Source organism: Dasypus novemcinctus, chromosome 21, assembly GCF_030445035.2.
Source record: "Dasypus novemcinctus isolate mDasNov1 chromosome 21, mDasNov1.1.hap2, whole genome shotgun sequence".
Lineage (NCBI taxonomy): Eukaryota > Metazoa > Chordata > Mammalia > Cingulata > Dasypodidae > Dasypus > Dasypus novemcinctus.
This window is the reverse complement of record NC_080693.1, coordinates 45,219,784-45,244,853: the sequence shown is the minus strand read 5'-3', so window position 1 is coordinate 45,244,853 and position 25,070 is coordinate 45,219,784. Positions and strand designations below refer to the sequence as shown.

At 35.1% G+C, this 25,070-nt stretch overlaps 1 protein-coding gene across 2 annotated transcripts in view; it reads left to right on the top strand.

Moving 5' to 3' along the window:
- Positions 1-22,854, top strand: part of MED13 (mediator complex subunit 13) — a 99,819-nt gene extending 76,965 nt beyond the window's left edge. For both annotated transcript variants that reach the window (XM_058283879.2, XM_058283878.2), the window contains exons 19-30: positions 623-812; positions 1,747-2,203; positions 3,856-4,075; positions 5,437-5,628; positions 5,814-6,037; positions 8,540-8,682; positions 9,195-9,353; positions 9,464-9,649; positions 13,698-13,846; positions 15,093-15,266; positions 17,940-18,040; positions 18,797-22,854. In XM_058283879.2, the coding sequence (XP_058139862.1) occupies positions 623-812; positions 1,747-2,203; positions 3,856-4,075; positions 5,437-5,628; positions 5,814-6,037; positions 8,540-8,682; positions 9,195-9,353; positions 9,464-9,649; positions 13,698-13,846; positions 15,093-15,266; positions 17,940-18,040; positions 18,797-18,929 (2,328 nt within the window). In that variant the 3' untranslated portion in view covers positions 18,930-22,854. The remainder of the gene's footprint in view (positions 1-622; positions 813-1,746; positions 2,204-3,855; positions 4,076-5,436; positions 5,629-5,813; positions 6,038-8,539; positions 8,683-9,194; positions 9,354-9,463; positions 9,650-13,697; positions 13,847-15,092; positions 15,267-17,939; positions 18,041-18,796) is intronic.
- The last annotated feature ends 2,216 nt before the right edge of the window (positions 22,855-25,070 follow it).

Here is a 25,070-nt window from a genome sequence, read left to right as displayed (position 1 = left end):
CATACACTATCCTCCCAGAAAAAGAAGTTACTTAGTTAATAAGTTTGGGGTTAACATTGTGTATTATATTACCCTTTAAGAGATTCACAATTCATATTAAATTATAAAGTAATGTCTTGTAGTTAAGAAATCCCCTAAATTGCCTAATCCAGTATTATAAATTTATTTGACTTGGACTTCTTATAACAAATATCAGTGAACTACAGAATTCACTTTAGGGTAAAGTCGACAAGTATATGGAACCATCATTTAGTGTATTTATCAGATTTTATTTTGTTTTGACTTGGGGATACACACGAATTGGTGTAGATGGTATAATTTTAAATGACTGCATTTTTATCATTTATTTCTGTATTCTTCCAGTTTTCATTATTCAAACCAAATGGTTCTAGTGCCATTATTATTATCTGGATGTTTTGTTTTTGTTAAAGATATTAAATTTAATTTTGAAGAAAAATTATTTAATTTCTAATGTAAAAAAAAAAGACCTATGGCAGAGTGTCACTTGATATTTTTATCGCAAATATTATTATTAAGCTTATTTTGAATAGTTTATTTTATAATATATATCCAAATATTAGAATAAATTCACTATTCTTACTTCCTGTGTGTATATTTGTAGTCCTGTCGGTTAGGTCAACATAGACCTATTTCTCGACTGTTGACTGATGGTATCATGCGAGTTGGATCTACTGCATCAAAAAAACTATCAGAGAAGTTGGTGGCAGAATGGTTTTCTCAGGCAGCTGATGGTAACAATGAAGCATTTTCCAAACTCAAGCTTTATGCACAAGTCTGCAGATATGATCTAGGTATTGCTTTTGTTTTTATTGTATAAGACTGGTGTTATTAAGGCATAGCCTAGTACACCAGCTATTTTTGTAAATAAAATTTTATTGAAACACAGCCATGCTCATTTGTTTACACATCACCTCTGACTGCTTTTGCACTGAAGTATCAGAGCTGAGTAGTTGTGTCAGATTGTGTAGCCTGCAAAGCCTAAAATGTTTACTTTCTGACCCTTTACAGAAAAAGTTTGGTTATAGGGGTCCTATCTGGAAGAAATTGTGGGTTATAAACATTTTATTTTCTTTTCTTCAGTAGGACCTGATGAATTTTCATTTTCATTTAAATTTAGTAACAAAGTCTTGATATATATTAATAATTCAGAGGCAAAATAATTTGGCATTGGCTCTATACCAAGAAACATTTCTTTGTTGGAGCTAAGAAAGTGATAGGCATTTAAGAATTGCTTTTTAACAGCCATAGTAAATATTAATGGGTTTGCTTTAGACTCATTCCAAAGGGTAATAGAACTAAAATATTGAATCTTATACCCATAATTTGAATTCTCATATTATACCATTTTGTATTTTAAGTAGCTCCTAGTGTAGTCAATATATATTGAACTTGTGATTTAGGAACCCTTTGAATAATAATTACAAAAATTTGCTAGATATGATTATTTACATTTAACAATTAATTGTGCCTATGAAATAGAATTTTATTTCACTTTCATAACCATTTCTTTAATTATGAAAATGCTGGTTTACTTTGTAGTTCCATTTAAATATGTTTCTTTAGTTTCTATGGTAAAATACAAGTCTGCAAGCAATTTAGGGGGGGTAATTACCAAGAAAGCATTAACTAGATTATTGTTTTTTATGTATTTATATAGTAGAATAAAAAGAATGAACCAGTTAGTGAAATAAAGAATTAAATACCCTGTGTTTTTATTATCTTTAGGACCTTATCTTGCTTCCCAGCCATTGGACAATTCTCTACTTTCCCAGCCAAATTTAGTTGCCCCTACAAGTCAATCTTTGATTACTCCACCTCAGATGACAAGTACTGGAAATGCTAACACTCCATCTGCCACCTTAGCATCTACAGCAAGTAGCACTATGACAATGACTTCAGGTGGTGCCATATCTTCTTCAGTTGCCACAGCAAATTCAACTTTGACCACAACTCCATCTTCATCATCCTCCAGCTTGAATAATGGCGTATCATCAAATAAACTACCCTCATTTCCACCCTTTGGCAGTATGAACAGTAGTGCTGCAGCATCTATGTCTACACAAGCAACTACAGTTCAGAATGGTCAGCTAGGAGGGCAACAGTCATCAGTTCTACAGACAGCTGGGATTTCTGGAGAGTCATCTTCACTTCCCACTCAACCACATCCTGATGTGTCTGAAAGGTACCTTTAAAAATACCGATATTTACAGAAATATAAATACTATGATGTTCTTTTTTTCTAAATGGACAGTTATTGTTTGGAATGAAAATAAAGAACTTGTTCTTTTATCTTTTCTTTGACATTTTAGTGTTTATAATGCTGAATCTTTTACATATAAAATTAAAATGAGGGATCTTAATAAAGTATCATAGAATCTTGGAATTTCAGCTTGAAGATTAAGACCTTGAAAATCATTTAGTCCAACTGTCCATCTGATGTTTAAATCAGATGAAACTGTCAAATAGATTTACCTATGGAAATCACCCCAGTGATTAAGAAGTCACTATTGAGCCAGCCTGTTTAGAGGTTTTAGAGTCAAACCAGGGATTAAATCTCAGCTCTGCCATTTACTTGCTATGTAACTTTGAGGAAGTTATCTAACCTTTCTGATTAAGTTTTCTTACCTATAAAATGGGAGTAGTCTGACATAATGAACAGAAAGTACTTTACACAGTGTTTCCAGGCAGTCAAGTTATTCATAATGACAACAATGGAGATGAGAGCTCTGTTTCTTTATTCCTTTTATAATGAAGGTATTGAGTGAGCTTCTCTTTTGATTTATAGGTCAGGTTAACCTGAGCTTGAGTATTATCTTTCACCTACCCAGGATACAATTTTGCCCAATGTCAGCACTCATGTGACTAAAAACTATTACTCAGCTTTATCCATTCAACTTGAGCATCCAAAATTATAGTATTTAATAGAAAATTAAATTTCATCACAGAATAAAGCTTATGAATGTATAGAGTCTAAAAGTGTAATAGACCATTGACTTTGTCTGTAAACCTGGTTTATTTCTGGTCTAGCTCTGCTTCTAGTCAATTTCGTGATCTTGGGCAGCTAATTTAACTTATTGTTGCTTCCGTTTTATGTTGTTGTTTTTTTTTTCTTTTCTTTTTTTTTTTCTGAGGTGCTTGGGGATTGAATCCAGGACCTCATATGTGGGAAACCAGTACTCAGCCACTGAGCCACATCAGCTCCTCTGCTTGTTTATTTCATTTGTTTCCTTGTTGTTTGTTTTTTGTTTTTAGGAGGCACTGGAAACTGAACCCAGGACCTCCCATGTGGGAAGCAGGTGCTCAACCACTTGAGCCATATGCGCCTTCCCAGTTTTATCTCTTAAGTGGTGATCTCTCGTGTTTCTATGGCTTTGTTGTTTTTTAAAAAGATTTATTTTATTTATTTCTCCCCACTGCCTTATTGCTGTGTCTGTCTTCCTTGCTTCTTTAGGAGGCACCAGGAACAGAACCCAGGACCTCCCATGTGGTAGGCAGGAGCTCAGTTGCTTGAGCCATATCTGCTTCCCATGTTTCTATGGCTTTGAGAATTCTGTAGGGTGTTTTGTTTTGTTTTGCTTTGCTTTGCTTTGCTTTGTTTTTGATGCAAGGACCCTTAACCTAGGATCTTTGTATACTCAGAAATTGTATGTACAATGTTTATGGTTCTTCTGGGGGAAAAAGAGATGACCTTCATATTCAGAGAGTTTCTCTGATACCCCCTCCCCATGAAAAAAAGGAGAGAGAATATTAAGAACCTGCTTTGATGCTGCCCTAAACAAGTACAGTACAACTTTTCCCCTCCTCTAACTGTCTTACTCTTACCTCCAATTTTAGCACAATGGAACGGGATAAAGTGGGAATCCCCACAGATGGGGATTCACATGCAGTCACCTATCCACCTGCAATTGTCATTTATATAATTGATCCTTTTACATATGAAAATAAAGATGAGAGCACTAACTCTTCTAATATATGGACTTTGGGCCTACTTCGATGCTTTTTGGAAATGGTCCAGACTCTTCCTCCTCATATCAAGAGTACTGTTTCTGTACAGGTAAGAATGATAAATATGAGATAAATTACGTAAAACAGTTTGATGGATACTTTTCTATATTCCAACTGATTTTCCAAAAGCAATGTTCTATTATATTGATTTTACTTTAAGTCATACTTTGAATATTATATAAGAGAAGTCTTAGGAAGTTTATGAAAGCTAAACTTCATAAATCAATTTTTAAACCCATAAGCCTAAGTAGAAAAGTATAACAGATACCTATGTAAGCTAGACTTCTAAATAAAACAGGTTGCAGGTAAAATTAGAAAGAAAGTAAGCAGATTGTTTGCAGAGATTTTGAATTATTTTTTGTATCAAGTACAACGGGACTATAGGTAAAGGCAGTACTAATATAATTATGGTGTAGGAATTTTTGAGCACTCTTTGGTACAAAATTGACTGTTTATAAGAAAACATAATTCTTTTTTTTTTGTCTTTATTTTTTTAATGTTACATTAAAAAAATATGAGGTCCCCATGTATCTCCCACCCCCCTTACCCCACTCCTCCCCCCATAACAACAACCTCCTCAATCATCATGAGACATTCATTGCATTTGGTGAATACATCTCTGAGCACCGCTGCACCTCATGGTCAATGGTCCACATCATAGCCCACACTCTCCCACAGTCCAGCCAGTGGGTCATGGGAGGACATACAATGTCCAGTAACTGTCCCTGCAGCACCACCCAGGACAACTCTAAGTCCCAAAAATGCCCCCACATCACATCTCTTCCTCCCACTCCCTACCCCCAGCAGCCACCATGGCCAATTTCTCCACACCAATGCCACATTTTCTTCTATTACTAATCACAATAGTTCATGAATAGAATATCAGTAAGTCCACTCTAATTCATACTCTATTCCTCCATCCTGTGGACCTTAGAATGGTTATGTCCACTCCACATCTTGTAAATGGTATTTGTTTCTTGATTTCCTGCTCAGATTGCTCATTAATGATGTACAGAAATGTTACTGATTTTTATGCATTGATCTAATAACCTGCAGCTTCATAAATTCTAGAAGCTTTATTGTAGATTTCTCAGGGCTTTCCCTCTGTATAGGATCATATCATCTGCAAATAGTGAAATTTTGACTACTTCTTTTCCAATTTAGATGCCTTTTATATCTGGTTCTTGCCTCTGCTCGAGCAAGTACTTCTAACACAGTGTTAAATGGGAAGGGTGATAGTGGGCATCCTTTTCTTTTTTTTTAGAAAACATAATTCTTTAGATTATCATTCCAAATTAAAGTTTTGTGTCAATTTTCTTGTAAAAATTTTTAGGAGAGATTTTGGACTCAAAGTTATTTTTGTTGTCATGTTGCAAGTTTAACATATGTTTGTCTATTATATGTTCTTAGATTGTTCCATGTCAGTATCTGTTGCAACCTGTGAAGCATGAAGATAGGCAGATTTACACCCAGCATTTAAAATCCCTGGCTTTTTCGGCCTTTACCCAGTGTCGGAGACCACTTCCAACATCTACCAATGTGAAAACATTGACTGGCTTTGGTCCAGGTTTAGCCATGGAAACTGCTCTTAAAAGTCCTGATGTAAGTATGATTTCCATGAACCAAAGTTCATGATTTTATACAAAAGTACACTTTTTGTTTACCTCTGATTTCCTAATTATCTTATAATTCAGTAAATAATATATCACATTTTCAAGAAAAAATATTTTTCTATGATTGTATTGATTGTATAGTAGCCTTTTTTTTTTTTCCCTTCAATGTTACAGAGACCGGAGTGTATTCGACTTTACACGCCTCCTTTTATTTTGGCCCCAGTGAAGGACAAACAGACAGAGCTTGGAGAAACATTTGGAGAAGCTGGTCAGAAATACAATGTTCTTTTTGTGGGCTACTGTTTATCACATGATCAAAGATGGATTCTTGCATCTTGCACAGACCTATATGGAGAGCTTTTAGAAACCTGTATCATTAACATCGATGTTCCAAACAGGTACTTATATTTCCCTAAATATATCATCCGTTTTTTTTTTTTTAAATGAATAGAAAATTGGATGGTTATGTACATTAGAATATTAATACTTGGGATTGTGGGTGCTTTCCCTGTTTTTCTCTAGTGAATATATTGTACAGTTAGGACAACTTAAAAAAATAAATTTGATTCCTCTGTTACATAACAAAAGTAGATTAAGGTTCCTTAATTCTCTATCATAAAGCTTGGGGCAGATATTTTTAGCTTAAATTTTTTTGTAGGGGCCGCAGACTTGGCCCAGTGGTTAGGGCGTCCGTCTACCACGTGGACGGTCTGCGGTTCAAACCCCGGGCCTCCTTGACCTGTGTGCGGCTGGCCCATGCACAGTGCTGATGCGCGCAAGGAGTGCCCTGCCATGCAGGGGTGTCCCCCGCGTAGGAGAGCCCCACATGCAAAGAGTGTGCCCCATAAGGAGAGCCGCCCAGCGCGAAAGAAAGTGCAGCCTGTCCAGGAATGGTGCCACACACACGGAGAGCTAACACAAGATGATGCAACAAAAAGAAAAACACAGGTTCCCGTGCCACTGACAACAACAGAAGCAGACAAAGAAGTCATAGCAAATAGACACAGAGAACAGACAACTGGGGTGGGAGAGAAATAAATAAATAAATCTTTAAAAAAATATATTTTTTTCTGAAACAAAGAACTAAAAATTAATTTCTACAATTAAAAAAACAATCTAGTAAAGCATCTCTAGAACATTTCCCTTTCTTAGGAAGTGGATTTGGACCAATGGATAGGGCATCTACCTACAACATGGGAGGTCCAAGGTTCTAGCCCAGGGCCTCCTTGACCCGTGTGGAGCTGGCCCACACGCAGTGCTGATGCGCACAAGGAGTGCTGTGTCACACAGGGGTGTCCCCCATGTAGGGGAGCCCCACACACAAGGAGTGCGCCCATAAGGAGAACCACCCAGCACAAAAAAAGTGCAGCCTGTCCAGGAATGGTGCTGCACACACGGAGAGCTGATGCAGCAAGATGACACAACAACAACAACAACAAAAAAGAGACATAGATTCCTTTTCTTATGTACCATCTAAGATATACTCCCTAATTAACTTAGTGAGTTAACTTCCTTAACTAAAGCTGTTGGCTGAAAATTTTACCTTTCAAGTGTTAGGGTGTCTTCTGGAAATGATGGCCTTCTTTTTAGAATTCTCCATGACCAGAACTAGAAACATGGCCAGTTATTTTTAAAAGCTATACCTAATAGGTCCAGCAAGTAAGCCTCATACTGTGTTGTCATTTAACATGGTTTCTAATATGTTAAAAGTCTTGTGAACACTGCCCAAGGGAACCTGAAAAGAAAGCCCATGAAGTAATACTCAAGTTTTAAGATTTGGTTCTAACCTTATTTTCTTCTTTTTTTATCTAAAGGCTCTGTTCCTTTGAATTAAGAAATTGGTCATGTGCAGAAATATTTCATGATTATTACATTTTAGTGGTGCTGGAAGACAATATAGAAATAGTTTGATTTACTTACTATATTACAAACCTCAGAACAGTGCTTCATACCTTATTTCCTTGGTACAATTTTGAATTTTTTATAGGCTAGGTATGCTAATGAAGTGAGCTTTATAAAAAGTATGCTTATCTGTGAAGGATGATAAAGAAAATAGAAAAGGAATAATATCATCTTTTACATTATCAAGGTAGTATTGCCATTTTAATGAAAGCAGAAGTGAAATAATGATTAATGAGCTCTGGAGTCAGGAGACCTGAGTTCAAATCCCAACTCTGCCGTTTATTATGTGATCTTGGAAAACTTGCTTTAGGTAATTGAGCTATAGCTTGCTTATCTATAAAATTGGGAGCATAATTTTGTCTTCTTCATGGGATTGTTAGGATGAAATGAGTTACATGTAAAGTGTTCTTGGTACATGATAAGTATTCAATAAACAGTAGCTACTGTTGCTCAGCCACAGAGTGCTTAAATTGTGTACTCCTAATAAAAGACACGGATGCAGAAAACATTCAGCAGTGTTGTTTAGTTTGAGAAGTGTGATATTTTGTTAGGCATTCCTTCAACTTACAGTGTGAAACGGGAGTTGGCAAACTACACACCATGGGCCAAATCTGGCCACATCCATTTGTTGAAGTATCGTCTGTCGGCTTTCATATTACAACAGGAGAATCTCGATAGCCTGCAAAGCCTAAAATATTTACTGACTCTTTTCAGAAAAAGTTTGCCTACCCGTGGTTTAGATTCTGTTTCCATTGAATTTAGATGGTTCGACAAACAGTTTTTGAAATTTTATGTATACTGTTTTTTAATGTATATTACCAAAAACATAAACTAACTTGCCAAACCTGTAAGTTTCTCTATATTCTTGCACTGGACTTTTGTAAAAGGTGTGAAGCATTACAATTAAGGGACCAGTTTTTCACAGTTTTGGGTTCCCTTAAAATGTTATCATAAAATTTTAGAAATATTTGTTCATGTATTTTTATTTCATATAATAGGGCTCGTCGGAAAAAAGGTTCTGCTAGAAGATTTGGTCTACAAAAACTTTGGGAGTGGTGCTTAGGACTTGTACAAATGAGTTCATTACCATGGAGAGTTGTAATTGGTCGCCTAGGAAGGATTGGTCATGGAGAATTAAAAGGTAAAATGGTGCTTTTATTTTTACTACTTAAATTTCTGTTTTGTGTTAAATTCATACACTATGCAGACCACATCCAGGTATATGTACTGAATATAATGCAGAGTTTATCACTAAAAACTAATTTTATTTTAAAAGAGGAACCACACATGTCTAGGCCACAAATTACTTAATTCAGATTTGGAAAGGATATTTTACTATTTTGCAATTTTAATATCAGTGTTATTACAGTTATTCTTATTTGTATCTTTCATTTTTTTCCCCTTTCTGCTTATTATTCAGTTCATCCTCTGTTCAGCAGATAATAATTGATCACTAAAGTTAGGGGGATAAAGGATGTTAAGCAGCATCAGCTATAAGAGATTTTTGGCTTGATAATGACTCCTCTTTGAGGACTACATTCATTTTAAAACCATTAAATATTACATTTGTATTTAAACTGTGGTTCTTCAGGATGTTACTGTGCTGTTTTCTTTGCATTATTTATTTATTTATTTTACTGTTGATACCCACAGATTGGAGTTGTTTGCTGAGTCGTCGAAATTTGCAATCCCTAAGTAAAAGGCTCAAAGATATGTGTAAAATGTGTGGTATATCTGCTGCAGACTCTCCTAGTATTCTCAGTGCTTGTTTGGTGGCAATGGAACCCCAAGGCTCTTTTGTTATTATGCCAGGTTAGCTATCTCTACCCTTTATCAGATTTAATTTATGCTCTTTTTTTTTAAGTATAATATAAAATTGACCATTTAGTAACAGAAAAAAATGCCTTTCATTCTCTTTTCAGATTCTGTGTCAACTGGTTCTGTGTTTGGAAGAAGTACCACTCTAAACATGCAGACATCTCAGCTAAATACCCCACAGGATACATCATGTACTCATATACTTGTGTTCCCTACTTCTGCTTCAGTGCAAGTAGCTTCAGCTACTTATACCACTGAAAATTTGGATTTGGCTTTTAATCCCAATAACGGTAGGTAAATTGTTCCTAAAAGATATATAACTATAAAATAAAGCTTGAAGATTATGGCATGTTGAATAATGACTCTCCAAAAGATGTCCATATCCTAATCCCTGAAATCTATGAATGTTAACTTTTATGGCAAAAACAGACTTCACAGATGTGATTGTTAAGGATCCTGAAATAATCCAGGATATATTCAGGTGGGCCCTAAATGCAATCAAGTGTATCTTTATGAGACGAAGGCAGAAGGAGATTTGACTACATACAGAAGATAAGACAATGTGACAGAAACAGGAAAACAAAGTCAGAGAAGTTAGTATGCCAGCTAACTTTTGAAGTTGGAGGGAGGGACCATGAGCCAAGAAATGCAGAATATATTTTTAAATGCTGGAAAAGTCAAGGAAATGGATTTTCCCCTAGAGCTTCCTGAAGGAATACTGTCCTTCCTTCACCTTGGTTTTTCCCAGTGAAACAGACTCCTGACTTCTGGTCCCCAAAAATGTAAGAAAATAAATGAGGGTTAATTTTAAACCACCAAGTTTTTGGTAATATATTATAGCAGTGATAGGAAACTGATACAGCCATCCTCTACCTTGCTGATATCCCATAAATGTTTACTCATTTTAGAAGGCAACAGTTGAATCAAAAAATGTTTGTACAGGTACATCTGTGCTGTTAAGTTACCTGAACATAAACTTGGAAGCTCTTTATAAACCCCAGTTCACCAAAATAATATAATTTATACAAACTGCCAGAATAGAGATGTAACTTTTCTAGATAAATTTAGATTGAATTTTAGTAGAAGAGAAAATAAATGATATTTCATTGTTGCTCCTAGCTACCTTGTAAAATGCCATATCTCTAAAGTCACAAGTATGGTTATGAATTATGCTGTTCTCTTAACATGTGATAAAATAACTTCATATCTTACTATTGTCTTTTTACCCTATAAGTTACCTTACTAATAATTTTTTTTAAAGACTTATTTATTTATTTAATTCCCCCACCCCCCAGTTGTCTGTTCTCTGTGTCTATTTGCTGCTTCTTGTTTCTTTGTCCACTTCTGTTGTCAGCGGCACGGGAAGTGTGGGTGGCACCATTCCTGGGGAGGCTGCACTTTCTTTCACGCTGGGCGGCTCTCCTTCCGGGTGCACTCCTTGCGCATGGGGCTCCCCTACGCAGGGGACATCCCTGCGTGGCACGGCACTCCTTGCGCATATCAGCACTGTGCATGGGCCAGCTCCACATGGGTCAAGGAGGCCCGGGGTTTGAACCACGGACCTCCCATGTGGTAGATGGATGCCCTAACCACTGGGCCAAGTCTGTTTCCCTATTTTTTTTGGAATTTTAAAAAAAATTTCTTTCCCCTTCCCCCCACACTGTTGTCTGCTCTCTCTGTCCATTCCCAATGTATTCTTCTGTGTCCGCCTGCATTGTTATCAGCAGAACCGGGACTCTGTTTTGGTTGCATCATCTTGCTGCGTTAGCTCTCCATATGTGCAGTGCCACTCATGAGCAGGCTGCACTTTTTTTTGCGCCAGGCAGTTCTCCTTGAGGGGTGCACTCCTTGCACATGAGGCTCCCCTATGTAGGGGACACCCCTGTGTGGCACAACACTCCTTGCGCGCATCAGCACTGCGCATGGGCCAGCTTCACATGGGTCAAGGAGGCCCGGGGTTTCAACCGTGGACCTCCCATGTGGTAGGCGGACGCCCTACCCATTGAGCCAAGTCCACTTCCCCACCCTCAATTTTGAAGTACGTTTTTGCTGGGTATAGAATTCTTGGCTGGCAGTTTTTCTCTTTCAGTACCTTAACTACATCACACCACTTTGTTCTCTCCTTTCATGGTTTCTCATGAGAGATAGGAGCTTAGTCTTATTGAGGTTCCCTTGTAATACATTGCTTTTTTCTTGCTGCTTTCAGAATCCTCTCTTTATCTCTAGTATTTGTCTTTCTGAATAGTAGGTGTCTCAGAGTAGGTATATTTGGATTTATTCTGTTTGGGGTTTGTTGTCCCTGGATTTTGTTATTTATGTCTTTCATAAGGGCTCAGAAGTTTTTAGTCATTATTTATTTAGATAGTCTTTTAATTTTTTTTTAATTTTTTCACTTTGTTTTAGAAGGTACTGGAGATTGATCCCAGGACTTTATATATAGGAAACAGGTGCTAAATCACTGAGCTACCCCTGCTCTCCCTTAAATGTTATTTCTTCCACTTCTAGAACACCAATAATACATATATTTGTACATTTCACATTGTCATTCAGTTCCCTAAGACCCTGTTCCATTTTTTCCATTCTTTTCTCTTTCTCTTCTTCCTTTTCAAGTTCAGATGTAATGTCCTCAGTTCTACTAATTCTGTCCTCCGTCAGTTCAAATCTGCTGTTATATGCCTCTAATTAATTTTTAAAATATATTTTTAATTGAAGTATATCATTCATACATGAACACGCATAAACAATAAGTATATTGTAAAGATTGTGAATTTACAAAATAAACATGCATAACATCATACAGGGGTCTCATACAACGCCCCTTCATCAACACCTTGCATTGTTGTGAAACACTTGTTACAAACTATGCAAGAGCATCATCAAAATATAACTAAATCCCTGTCTTAAATTTGGTGTATTTTTCCCTCAATCCACCCTCTTTTTTAAGAATATGTTTTTATTACAGAGGTTGTGAACCTTGTATTTTTAATCTCATCCATGTGTCTTTCATTCCCATAAGTTGTTACTTTTCTTTGCAGGCTTTCAAATTGTTCTTTATGTTCACCCAGTATCTTCTTAATATCCTTTATCTTTAGTCATATTTTCTTTCAAGTCCTTGGATTGAGTTAGGAGATTTGTGTATCATTGTCTTCAATCCTTCAGTATTTTCCGTAATAATGAAAATTAGAGGATCAATCATGAATAATCCCACTCTAAAAACGTTTTCATTTGCAACATACTGTGTTACTTTGTATTAGTTTCCTATTGCTGTTGTAATAAATTATCACAACTTTAGTCCCTCAAAATAACACAAATTTATTATCTTAGAGTACTGGAGGTCAAAAGTCCAAAATCATTCTCACTGAGCTAAAGTCAAGGTCAGCAAGACTGGTTCTTTTCATTTCCTTTCCTTTGACAGCTTCTAGAGTCCAACTGCATTCCTTGGCTTGGGGCCCTTTTCTCTGTCTTCATAGTATAGTATCCTTGCATCTTCTTTGCTGAATAACCCTTCTGACCTTCCTCTTTTTTTTTTTTTTTTTTTTGTCTTTATTTTTTTAATGTTACATTCAATGGTCTTCCTCTTATAAGGAAGGACTCTTGTGGTTCATTGGACCCACCTGGATAACCCAAGATAATCTCATCTCAAGATCCTTAACTTGGGGAAACGGACTTTGGCCCAGTGGTTAGGGCGTCCGTCTGCCACATGGGAGGTCCGCGGTTCAAACCCCGGGCCTCCTTGACCCATGTGGAGCTGGCCATGCGCAGTGCTGATGCGCGCAACGAGTGCCGTGCCACGCAAGGGTGTCCCCCGCGTGGGGGAGCCCCACGCACAAGGAGTGCGCCCGTGAGGAAAGCCGCCCAGCGTGAAAAGAAAGAGCAGCCTGCCCAGGAATGGCGCCGCCCACACTTCCCGCGCCGCTGACGACAACAGAAGCGGACAAAGAAACAAGACGCAGCAAATAGACACCAAGAACAGACAACCGGGGGAGGGGGGGAAATTAAATAAATAAATAAATCTTTAAAAAAAAAAAAAAAAAAAAAAAAGATCCTTAACTTGATTATACCTACAAAGTCTCATTTGCCATATAAGATAACATTCACAGGTTCTTGAGATTAGGACATGAACTTCTTTGGGAAGCCATTACTCAGACTACCACTACATGCTTGTTTATGAGTAATTGTGTATATGACTCAGTGCAATACTTGGCACGTGGTGGATACTCAGTAAATGTTGGTTAAACTAACCCATTTTAGTTAAAATTTTCTTAATTTCTTTTCACCTTCTCCTATAAATGACCATGGAAAATGGAGTGTTTAAGTTTTTTTCTTTCCCTTATATAGATGGAGCAGATGGAATGGGTATCTTTGATTTGTTAGACACAGGAGATGATCTTGACCCTGATATCATTAATATCCTTCCTGCATCTCCAACTGGGTCCCCTGTACATTCTCCAGGATCTCATTATCCCCATGGAGGTGATGCTGGCAAGGTAAACCCTGTTTAAAAAGTTCACTTTATCTAGTTTTGGTCATTAACTTAATATTGAGTTGATGTATGAAATAGAACACATTTTTCCCCCTGGTAAATTAGCAAAAAGTGAGAATAACAGTGCATTCGTGTACTTCTATCTCATATACATCATTATTTTGAACTGTACATAATATTAAGAGGGTCTCTAAGGTTCTACTTTCTCTAATTCCATAAACTCTAGACTACTTAGCATTAGTCCTTCTTTTATAGTTTTCTTGCCACTTCACCATAGCTTCTGCTCATATATAGGATTAGAGTATTTCTCAGAATCAGTATATGGTGGTAATTGCTGCCATTCATATAAGGACTATAACAAGGAACATAATAGAAATATTCATTTTCTCATAAGTACACATAAAACATGACATCTTCCTTTACTCCCCCTCAATCTTCCCTGTATCCTTTTCTCCTTTTTTAACTGGAAAGCAATGAGATTATTTAAAAAATAAAAAATTGAAGGAAAATCACCAATGATAACACTATCTTAATAAAGCCATTTTTACTTTTAGCAAATTACCTTCTTTCCACATTTATTTATATCACAGCTTTCAATAAGTATAATTAGCTTTTTAACATTGTATTATTGTTAAACCATGTTTTTTATATCATCTAAAAATGTTGGACATTTAAGTATTTTACTTTTTTTCTGCTATTTGTAATACTGTAATGAACATTTTCATGCCTAGCATTTAAAAATAAATACCAAGAAATACAATGACTAATCATTAATAATTGTCCCTGTGTGTTTCTATAATACTTTCCCAAACACTATTAACTACATTTTATAGATGGTGCCAGATGAACATAGCTAAAGTGAATCTACCTTTGGATTAGAAGGGTGGTCAGGGATTGGTAGAAAGAAATATTTGGAAATCAGTAAGAAATTTCATTGAGTATTTTGTATTTCTTTCTTAGAAGGTTTACATACACACTCTCCCTTTGGCATAGTTATACAAACTTGTTAACAGTTGACATATTAATTTCCTCATGTACCTCTTAAAAGAAATAAAACTCTTAATGGTGTTACTAATTATGGTACTGAAACCTACTAAGTACACAACAATTGATTTTTTTCATTATCTTTCATTATTTTCTTTTAAATTAATGTGTCTTAAGACCGATTGCCATAAGCCATTCTGTATTTATATTTGGTACCTAGGTATATCAAATGGATTCTAACACACTTTTAATTTTGTCTTTTCAAGGGTCAGGGTACTGACCGGCTACTTTCAACAGAATCTCATGATGAAGTAACTAATATTCTTCAGCAACCATTGGCCCTTGGTTACTTTGTATCAACTGCCAAAGCGGGTCCATTACCTGACTGGTTCTGGTCAGCATGTCCTCAAGCACAGTATCAGTGTCCCCTTTTTCTTAAGGTATTGCTATTTTTGTGCCAGTTCCTAAATAATTCCAGTTGGCAGCTTCAATTCCTGAGTAATACAGAAGTGACTTTTTGAAGAAAGAGGTAGCTTTTGTTGAAGTTCTTAAATGCCTTGCCCCATATGCCTTTAGATCCAGTCACAAAGAGATTTATCTAATTGGGAAATAACTGATTTTTAAACTTATATTGTTTGAACTTTATTAAGCCAAGAAAACTCTGGGGGCCCTTGCTGTTAGTATATTTTCAGTAGCACATATGGAATTTTAGATCTAGGTTTCTCTAGTCTAAACCTAACTCATCTGTCCAAAATCATAAATTGGTAATAGAATCAAAACTAAAATCTGGATTATTCAATGATTAGTACGTTTTTCTTTGAATTATATCATACTGCAGTCCTATTACATTACATTATTTCAGGGATTAAAGGATTTGTAATCTTTGTAGTAATACTTCCATTTTAGTTTCATTTACTACCTCTTAAAAAAATCTTTCTAGCTTTGTATAAATTGCCGTTAAAACTATTGAATGGTTTTCAAATACTGAGATTCTCAGTCCTACAGTGATTAATTTTATCAAAACAAATCTGATATTAAGTGATATAACTAAGGTTGAGATTTAAAAAGTCATAAAATCAAATGACATCATGTGATAATATGCTATACAGGGTTTTACTCCTGCTGCTACTAGTACTCCAAAATAAATTCAGATCTGATTCACTTATTCTTACATAAATCCACCTGAAATTGACTGTTTTTATTCCATAAATCTACTTATCTAATTCTTGCTAAGTGATTTTTACTTTGTAGGGTAAATGTTGCTTTAATTTCTTGGGTTTGTATTTTGGTGGGTACTTGAATCTATAAGTTTATTGCTGTTAAATCTTGATACCCTTGGACCATATCCCATTGAGTCAGTGATATTTGATATTTAAAAAGTGGACTTGTGTTGTACATTCATAAAGAATAAAACAGCTATCAATTTGAATTGGCTATTAATGAGAATATATTTCGAGTATGTCAGCCAAGGTTATAATTAGTTTTGTTTGTTTGTTTAGGAGGTACTGGGGATTGAACCTGAGACCTCGTATATGGGGCACAGGCGCTCAACGACTTGAGCTACATCTGTTCCCCTCTAATTAGTTTTATCATAAGACTTTTCTTACCCTTATGATAGATTGCAGTGTTCAGTACAGATACCATTACAAGAACATATTCATGAAGAGTTTCCTGCAGAATAGGAATCCCCTCAAAATAACTGGTTCTTTGGTCTTTTGGGAAGTACTGTACATGCTGTCTGCCCCCTAATGTAGTCAGTGCATGCATGCACTTTGTAGACTTTGAAAAACAGTAATAAATACATTGTTTACCTAGCATTTACCAAAGTTATTTTAATATACAAGAGAAGGATTGTGTAACACCTATTAATAGTTCATGACATTAGTGTTTCAGAGAAAATATTTTTAGGAAACACTACAAAAAGTGCAAGGGACTATTCCAGATTCTTTTCTACTCAATATTTATTTGCAGAGAGGATAGTATAAAGTGGGCATTCACCCTCAGATACAAAGTAACAAGATTAGGACTTCTGGTTCTGAATTACCAGGTAAGGCATAACTTACCATACTTATGTTCACCTTTGTTTTTCATACATCCCATTTTAGTTCTATCATAGGCAAAAAACCCACCTGATGTGTTTTCTCTTTGCTTGGAAAAACAATGGGCTGTACCCTAAATGATTAAAATTCTTTTCATCAAAGAATTTAGAACACTGGTACTATTCATTCATTTAGTAGCAAAATGCCATATGAGACTTTTGTAGTAATATGTCAATCAAGAGTTTACAGACAGTTTAAACATAGCATATGTTTGGTTATAAATATGTACAACCCAAATGTTTATACCTATATTACAGTTGTAGAGGAGAATGCACCTAAATATAAAATAGTACCTTTTACAGTATACAGAATGTGATCTGCCAATAGTTTCTGCAATGAACACTACCTATGTTTTGTCCTAGCTTTTTAGCACTATAATATATATTAAATTGTAAACATAATCACTTTATTTAATCTAAATGTGAAGAAAGTAACACTTTACTTTCTCCCACTATTCATTGCCATACCCAAATGGATATGGCACTTGTTACTGAGCATCCATCATGAAATTGAGTGGACAAAAGAATACAGCTGAAAAGTGCTCACAGTTCAACCCAAGGTAGCTTTATTTAAGGTTTATAGCTTTGTAAGTAAAATATTTGCACTGCTACTCCTGTTACTTTTTCAGCACTAGAGGTAGGTATATCTGGGCTTAACATAAATTCTATGTAATGTAGGGGCAGCCTGTACTCAGGTTTATAATTTTAGCACTTCCTTAACTACTTACTTAACACATGTGGCAAGTTAAACTTTGAAAATAAGTTAAATATTTGGAATCCTTTTTAAGGATAGGTTTATAAACAATAAAATTAAAGACAAAAGAAGTAAGATTCTGTATAAATTACTCTCTTAAAAATTACTTCTGTAATCAATTAGTTAAGGTCCCATTCAGGACATTCAGGAAATACAGGACCAAAATGTGTTTCATAAAGGAAGATATGTTGGCAGGAAAAGGTAAAACCAAGTAACAGATTTGTTTCCATATCACTGACTAGTGTCCTGTTACCATTTTAGGCCTCTCTGCACCTCCACGTGCCTTCAGTGCAATCTGACGAGCTGCTTCACAGTAAACACTCCCACCCACTTGACTCAAATCAGACTTCAGATGTCCTCAGGTACAGATTTTTTTTTTTTTAAACCATTGAATGTTCTCCATAGCAACTTAAAAAAAACATAATGTTCGTTTCCTAGGTTGCTCAAGCAAATACCATGCAAAGGAAGTGGCTTACACAATGGGAATTTAATGGCTCACAGTTTTTGAGGTCAGGAAAAAGTCCAAGGCATCATCAAGGCTGCTTTCTCCCTGAAGACTGTGGTGTTCTAGGGCTGGCTGCCCGTGATCTTTGGTCCTGGGCTTCTCTATTACAGTTCTCTTCTGGGTTCCATTAACATTCATCTTCTAACTACTCCCTCCCTGATTTTTTTTCTGTCTAAGTTTCATTCTTTTATAAAAGACTCCAGTAACAGGATTAAGGCATTCTGATTGAGGTGGGCCATACCTTAACTGCTGAAGTAACTTCATCAAAAGGTCCTCCTTACAATGGGTTCACACCCACAGGAACGGATTAAGTTTAAGAACATTTGTTTCTGGGGTTCATACAGCTCCAAAACAACACAGCACCCTGGGTTCTCTAGAAAGTTTTATCATTTCAAATGAATGCTTTTCTTGCTAACATGTGTACTCTATTTTGAGAATAATTTTTATGAAAATCAGTTTCTTTATCTCTGCAAGGGCTCTTTACTCCATACCTCTCACCCCCTCACCCTTTTTTTTTAAGTGACTTTGAATCTTAGATGCCACAATTAGAAACTGCTTCCAAAATCTACACTGTAAATAAATACATCACTTATACAATTTATTTGCTTTTCAGGTTTGTTTTGGAACAGTACAATGCTCTCTCCTGGCTAACCTGTGACCCTGCAATCCAGGACAGACGTTCATGTCTCCCAATTCATTTTGTGGTGCTGAATCAGTTATATAACTTTATCATGAATATGCTGTGATCTTCAGTTGATGGAACTGTGCAAGAAAAGAACAAGGACAAAGGATGTTTCACTGCAGGATTAAGTTATAATTATCTTCTCAGTGAAAGTCATTTGTGATGGGGTCTAATTCTTATTACTTCAACAAATATTGTTTTGACTTGGGGGAGGGGTTATAACCTTGTTATTTTTCATTGACTGTACTGAACTCTTTAGGATAATGACTGATCATACAAAACGTATTATAACATTTTCGTAGTAAAATTAACCTTTTTTTTCCAGTCACAGTATTTGTGAAAAGTAATGAGCCATAGTACCCAGTCATGTTAAATGAATATTAAAAGCATGGAGAGGAAACAGGAACAATGAATTTCAAAATATGGCTTCAGAACATCAAGATGTTCTTGTATTGGATTATAGTACCTAGTATTCAAAAATGCCTGCATCTCTTATTTATTGTAAGTTTTTAAATGTATAAATTGTCTTATATTTCTTAACCTCTTTTATAAAAATTTTCCTAGAAGGTTTATACTGCCTTCTTGCTTTAAAGCAATTGGTCTAAAATATATGTAATCGTCTTAATTAAAAAATTGCAGTAGGGTTGCTTTTAGAGTATTATTTTTTGTAAGGGGTGGGTGGGACAGTAAATTTGTATTGTCTCAATGTACAGTTTAATGGGGATAGAGGGGGGAATAATGTCCATACAGTTGTGTGTGGAGGATTTACAGCTAAGCTGTAGTTGCAGAGTACATGTACAGTAATGAAGTTCACTGTGTTTATAAATTGAAAAGGTACCGGGTCTTAACAGCATTTTATATATCACACCTTTACAGAATAACATGATGGCAATATACAAGTGATATTGTTAAGTGGTTTAACGTAGAATAAATTGAGAATTCTTCAGTTATATTTTGTACTATGGTTTAGGGCTATGACTAATATTTCAGGCCATTTCCAGTCAAAGAAACTTAGTTTTACTAGAAAAACATTTGCTACTGAATGCTTAAACTAATTTTGGTGTTTAATGTTACATGCTTAAATTTTTTTTCAGTTTTAACAGTGGCACATCTAGGCATGGGAATATTATTAATTATGAAATTTATCTTCAGGATCTGCTATAAGATTGAAATTTAGCTCAGCTCTAGGCATTTTACAAATTATTTTAAGAGCAGTCACTCTTGATTGACTTTTTTTTAAATTAATGATTGAGTATGTGTGTGAGAGTATGCATATGTATGTATGTGTGTATGGATGTGCGCAATAAACTGTGGTGTAAATAGATTCTCAGTGAATTCTGGTATTCCAACTCTATTCCACTAGTGAACAAACCATTTTTTAAACCTAACCTGTTTCCCTTTGCCTTTTTTATTTATTTAATTTTCTTGGTTTGGAGATGGCAGTCCCAAACACCAGAGTCTGTACTTCTCTCTCATACAGCTCAGATTAAGGTAGGCCATATGCCAAGGAGGTTCTCACCTCCCTAAAGAAGGGACTTGAATTTTAGGGACTTTAATTCACCCCTTCCTTCAATACAGCATTTCCCCTTCTTTTTTGCACATGCCAAGATAACTGCTTTTATGCAGGCTTTTCCCCTTTGAAAAATCTTTTCTACAGTGCTGCTCACAAGAGAGCCCAAGTTAGCCTCCTCCTTGCTTGTTGACTTGAATTCACAGTCGCCAAATCTACCTATCTTTCTTGGAAGCAATCTAACAAAATTCCTATTTGTATGTTCACTAATCCTCTATAAGGATAAAATCAATTGTATTTACAAAACTCTAATTTGTTTTTTGTTTTCTGTTTGTTTTTTTTTTAGTGAACTTGTTTTGTAAATACTTTGCTTAGCTTAAATATCACTTCTTATGAACAATATAACTTCTACAAATTGTGTATATAAAAACATTAGCAAATCTTTTTTTTTCTATAAAGAAAACACAATTGGTGACAGGTTTTCAATCATTTCTTTAAAATAATAATTCAACCCCAATGGTCAGCATACTTTGATATTAAAATTTAAAGATAACATCTTTGCATTAATTTTCAAATTATGCTAACACACCACAGATTATGTTGGCATGTTTTGTTCCATACCTTCTCAAAAAAAAAACACTTGTCTGAGATTTGAGGGAAAAGATGCTTATTTGGAATTTCTAAAGAGTATCCTTTTTTATACTTAGCTCAGTAGTGACTTTAAAAAAAAATAAAAGCTATATTCTCAGTTATTTTATATCACCAGGCTATAGTAACCACACCTCCATTTGAAAATAGATTTTAGAAAAATTATTCCCTGCTAGTGTCTTTTATGTGGAGCCATAAGAAGAGAACCCAGTATAAAATTCTTTTTATCTGGGAATCAGGGAATATTACCCAAATACAGAGGATTAATGATAATTTTTTCTCCCCTCATAATATCAGTTCACACTTAAATTGACAATTACTAAATAGCTATTAGAAAAGGTCAGGAGACTGATTTCACCAAGAAAACAAAAAACAAAAAAACCCACAATGAAATTGAGCCTTTTATGCAAGATGATGGATGATGGATCTGACTTAAAGTACTGTCACAGACAAGTAGGGTAGTCTTATGGGGTTTTTTGCTTTGCTTAAATAAGCAAGCAAAATATTATAGTTTATACCAGTGGGTCACCAATACCTTGACTTCTTCGTTACAGTGCTAGCATCTGTTTTCTGTGCATTTATCCATTATGAAGCAGGGTGGAAGTTCAGTATTTTGGCATTTGAAAAGATTAGATATATAATGTCTGCTTCCAGCCAGTGAGAAACATCTAGCCATACCTTTCTTATGCAAGCCATTCAGTTATCAGGACTGTGAATTAACACTGTATGAATAAATTTCTGTACACCTTATTGTTTGGCCAGAAGGCCACCAAGTGTACTTATATGTAATCCTTAAATTTTAAAGTAGTTGTAATTTTTAAATCTTTCTAAACTTTTCTTAAACCACTAAAATTAAGCTCTTACTACTTAGTCAACTATCCTCAGCTGTATTCGTACTCAATTGTCAGTATGGCACAGATTACTGTATTAAAATATTCTCCTTTCTTCTTCATATCTACCTTCTGAGGTAATTTTTTAACTTAATGTGTTACTACAAAGATTTGCAGATCTTTAATCAAGCACTATGTTAATACTGTAATAATATCAAAATACTATGTCGCATTATTTAAAATGTTCAAATTGAATAGATTAAAAGGAAGTTTTTAAATGCTGTTGCATCATATAATTTGCTATTCATCCACAGTGGCATTGCATATCAGTCTATTAATACATTTAATGTTGCATGAGTGATATTTTGGTCTGGGTTTCCTCTTAAGATTTTAGTTTGTCTAAATTAAGGAAAAATATTTTTTGACACACATTTTTATTCCCCTCCCCCCTCCAAATCAGCTGGAAATATTAACCTTTTGGCTTTGCTTGATGATGTTTTAATGGACCCAGAACTACGGTTTAAATTTATATATATATATATATTTTTTTTTTTTTTTTTTCCTGGAGTATTAATTTGAAAAACTGGATTTGGGACCTAAAATACTCCTCAGGTTGATGTATTCATAAAGTTTTAAAATAGCGTTAGTTTTCAAAGTAAACTGGATTTGTGGACCTTAAAGTTACTGAGTTTAAACTACAAATTATAACGTCATTACTGGACATGTCAGCATCAACCCTTTCAAAATAGCTTGGTCACTTTATGAAGGGGCGTTTTAAAGTTGTTGTTTAGCAGTGACATTTAATGTGGTCCAATTGGTTTTGTTTTTGTTTTTGTTTTTTAACGTGACAAAAAAGAATAAGGAACAAACACTATTGCTGCCGAATGCCGTAACACTGAGTTGTACAAATTGTGATTGAGGAAATGAAAAGGTTTATACTTTTTAAAAAAAAAAAACAAAAAAAAAACTTCAAATGGAATAAATTATTCATGAAGCCTTCATTGTGGTGTCTTGTTGAATATTTCCATCTTAAATTTTTACAAAAATAACTAGCAATATGATTTTCATGTCATTTATAAATAGAATGGGGCAGTCTATAATCTGCTTGATGGGCTGTTGGAAGTATATCTTTAAAAGATTTAATCATATCAATGTACAATATGGAAGATAATTGCATATGTACATATATACCAATTATTTTTAGGGTGATCAGTTTTATAATTTTCTAGTCCAAAATGAGTTACCTTCAAATATTTAAAGCTTAACTTTATCCTATTTTTCTTTGTTCACATAAATGAGTTTGAAGCATGTATTAGTTTCATAGGTCATAGGCCTGCCATAACAAATTACCACAAACTTTGTTGCTTAAAACAAAAGAAATGTATTCTCTCTCAGTTCTGTAGGCTAGAATTCTGAAATCAAGGTGCCAGCAAGACCACGTTCTCTCCAGTGGCTCTTGGGGAAGATCCTCCCTTGTCTCTTCCAGCTTCTGTTGGCTTCTAGCATATTGTGGCTTTTAGACACATCACTCCAGTCTCTGCCTCTGTTTTCATGTCATCATCTTCTCTGTGTCTTTGTAGCCTTGTCTCTTTTTATAAGGATGCTAGTCATTGGCTTTAGGGCATACCTTAAATCCAGGATAATTTCCTCTCAAGACCCTTAACTAATTACATCTGCCAGCCCTATTACCAAACATGAATTTTGGAGAGACCCTCTGTTCAACCCTACAAGCAAAAGAAAAATGTTCAATATGAGAAACTCATCAAAATAGCTCTCCCCATTCTGAGAGAAGGCACTTAAAATATTTCTGTCCAGATTTAACTGAGTTAGGACATAGCCCATAAGTTGTGGACATTTTGAAATTGTTGCTGTCCACAAGTTTTACAAAATGATTATTTAAATGGAGGTGCATGTTACTGACATTGCCTATCTCAAATTATTTTTGTGTCAATTTACATTACCTTTGACTTGTTTATATATACTAGAGGTATGACAAAATAAGTATGCAAATCAATCTTGTAAAAAAATTCACTTCTTACACAACTGCATACCATCTTTCTTGACTATTTGTAAATTTCAGTATTGAAAAACCAATGTGTGAATAATCCTATGAATGCTTTAGTTCAGGCAATGAATATTTTAAAGCATAAATGCTTTTTCATATTATGCATAAGGTATTAATACTCTTAAGAATTAAAGATGCTTAGAGATACCATAAGCAAATATAGTTCTTATTTTTACATTGTGGCCCAGTGTGCACCATCTTTGCAAAATCCAAGACTTGAAAGCGCAATTGCTAGTCAGTCCCTCCCCTGAAAATTTTTTTCTTGCAAATTTTCCTGCCAGAGTTCAATAGGTGAATTCTCTCAAAGTGAAGAACTGGATGAGAGGTAAAACATGTGAAATAAGACGAACATTTTGATATATTCTAGAAGGAATTTATAAATTGCACATGAAATCATTTTGACTTCTTGGTATCAGCACATTATGTACATAATGTGTCTTATATTGGTGAGTTGCCTTGAAATACAATTTACTACTCTAGGTATAAATACATTTACCACGTTTTAAGATTGCCACATGTTCTGACATTTTTTTTTCTGTTTAGTGATTTTATTATCAAAACATGCCTGATACAGAATTGTTAGAATAAAGAATATCTGGAACATATGGTGGTCATTGTGTAGGCACTCTAGCTAGAAGCAGAGACTCCACCTCAGGATAGAGTTAGCACAGTTTGAACCATATTCAAATGACTTGGGGGTAAATGACCTTTAAAATTTTACAGTTCTAGGGAAGCATGGACATTTAGTGGGAACTGTTAACCATGTTAAATGAAAGTCTCCAGGTATTAACATGGTATTAAGGGAGTTTTGCTCTATTGACAACTAGTTCAGATGAGCAAAGATGTGCTCTCCCCAAACGTGTTTAAGAGTACAAAAATCCAAAGGGCACTGGGTTATTTAAAGAGTTCACATAAGAAAAAGAAAATATGTTTTTGGCTTATAGTAAAAGATGAATTTAACTGTCTTGAAGGTATTCCTGAAGCATGTTATTCTCTACTTTTTACTACCTTCCTATGTATCCTCTAGGAAAGTTATCAATCCTGGATCCAAAGTTAAATAACCCACACACCTCCGAGTCCTATAGCTATAACCAGAAATTCTGTTTGAGATTGATAGAAATTTATCTGTTTGAACTGGGCTTTTGCTTATTG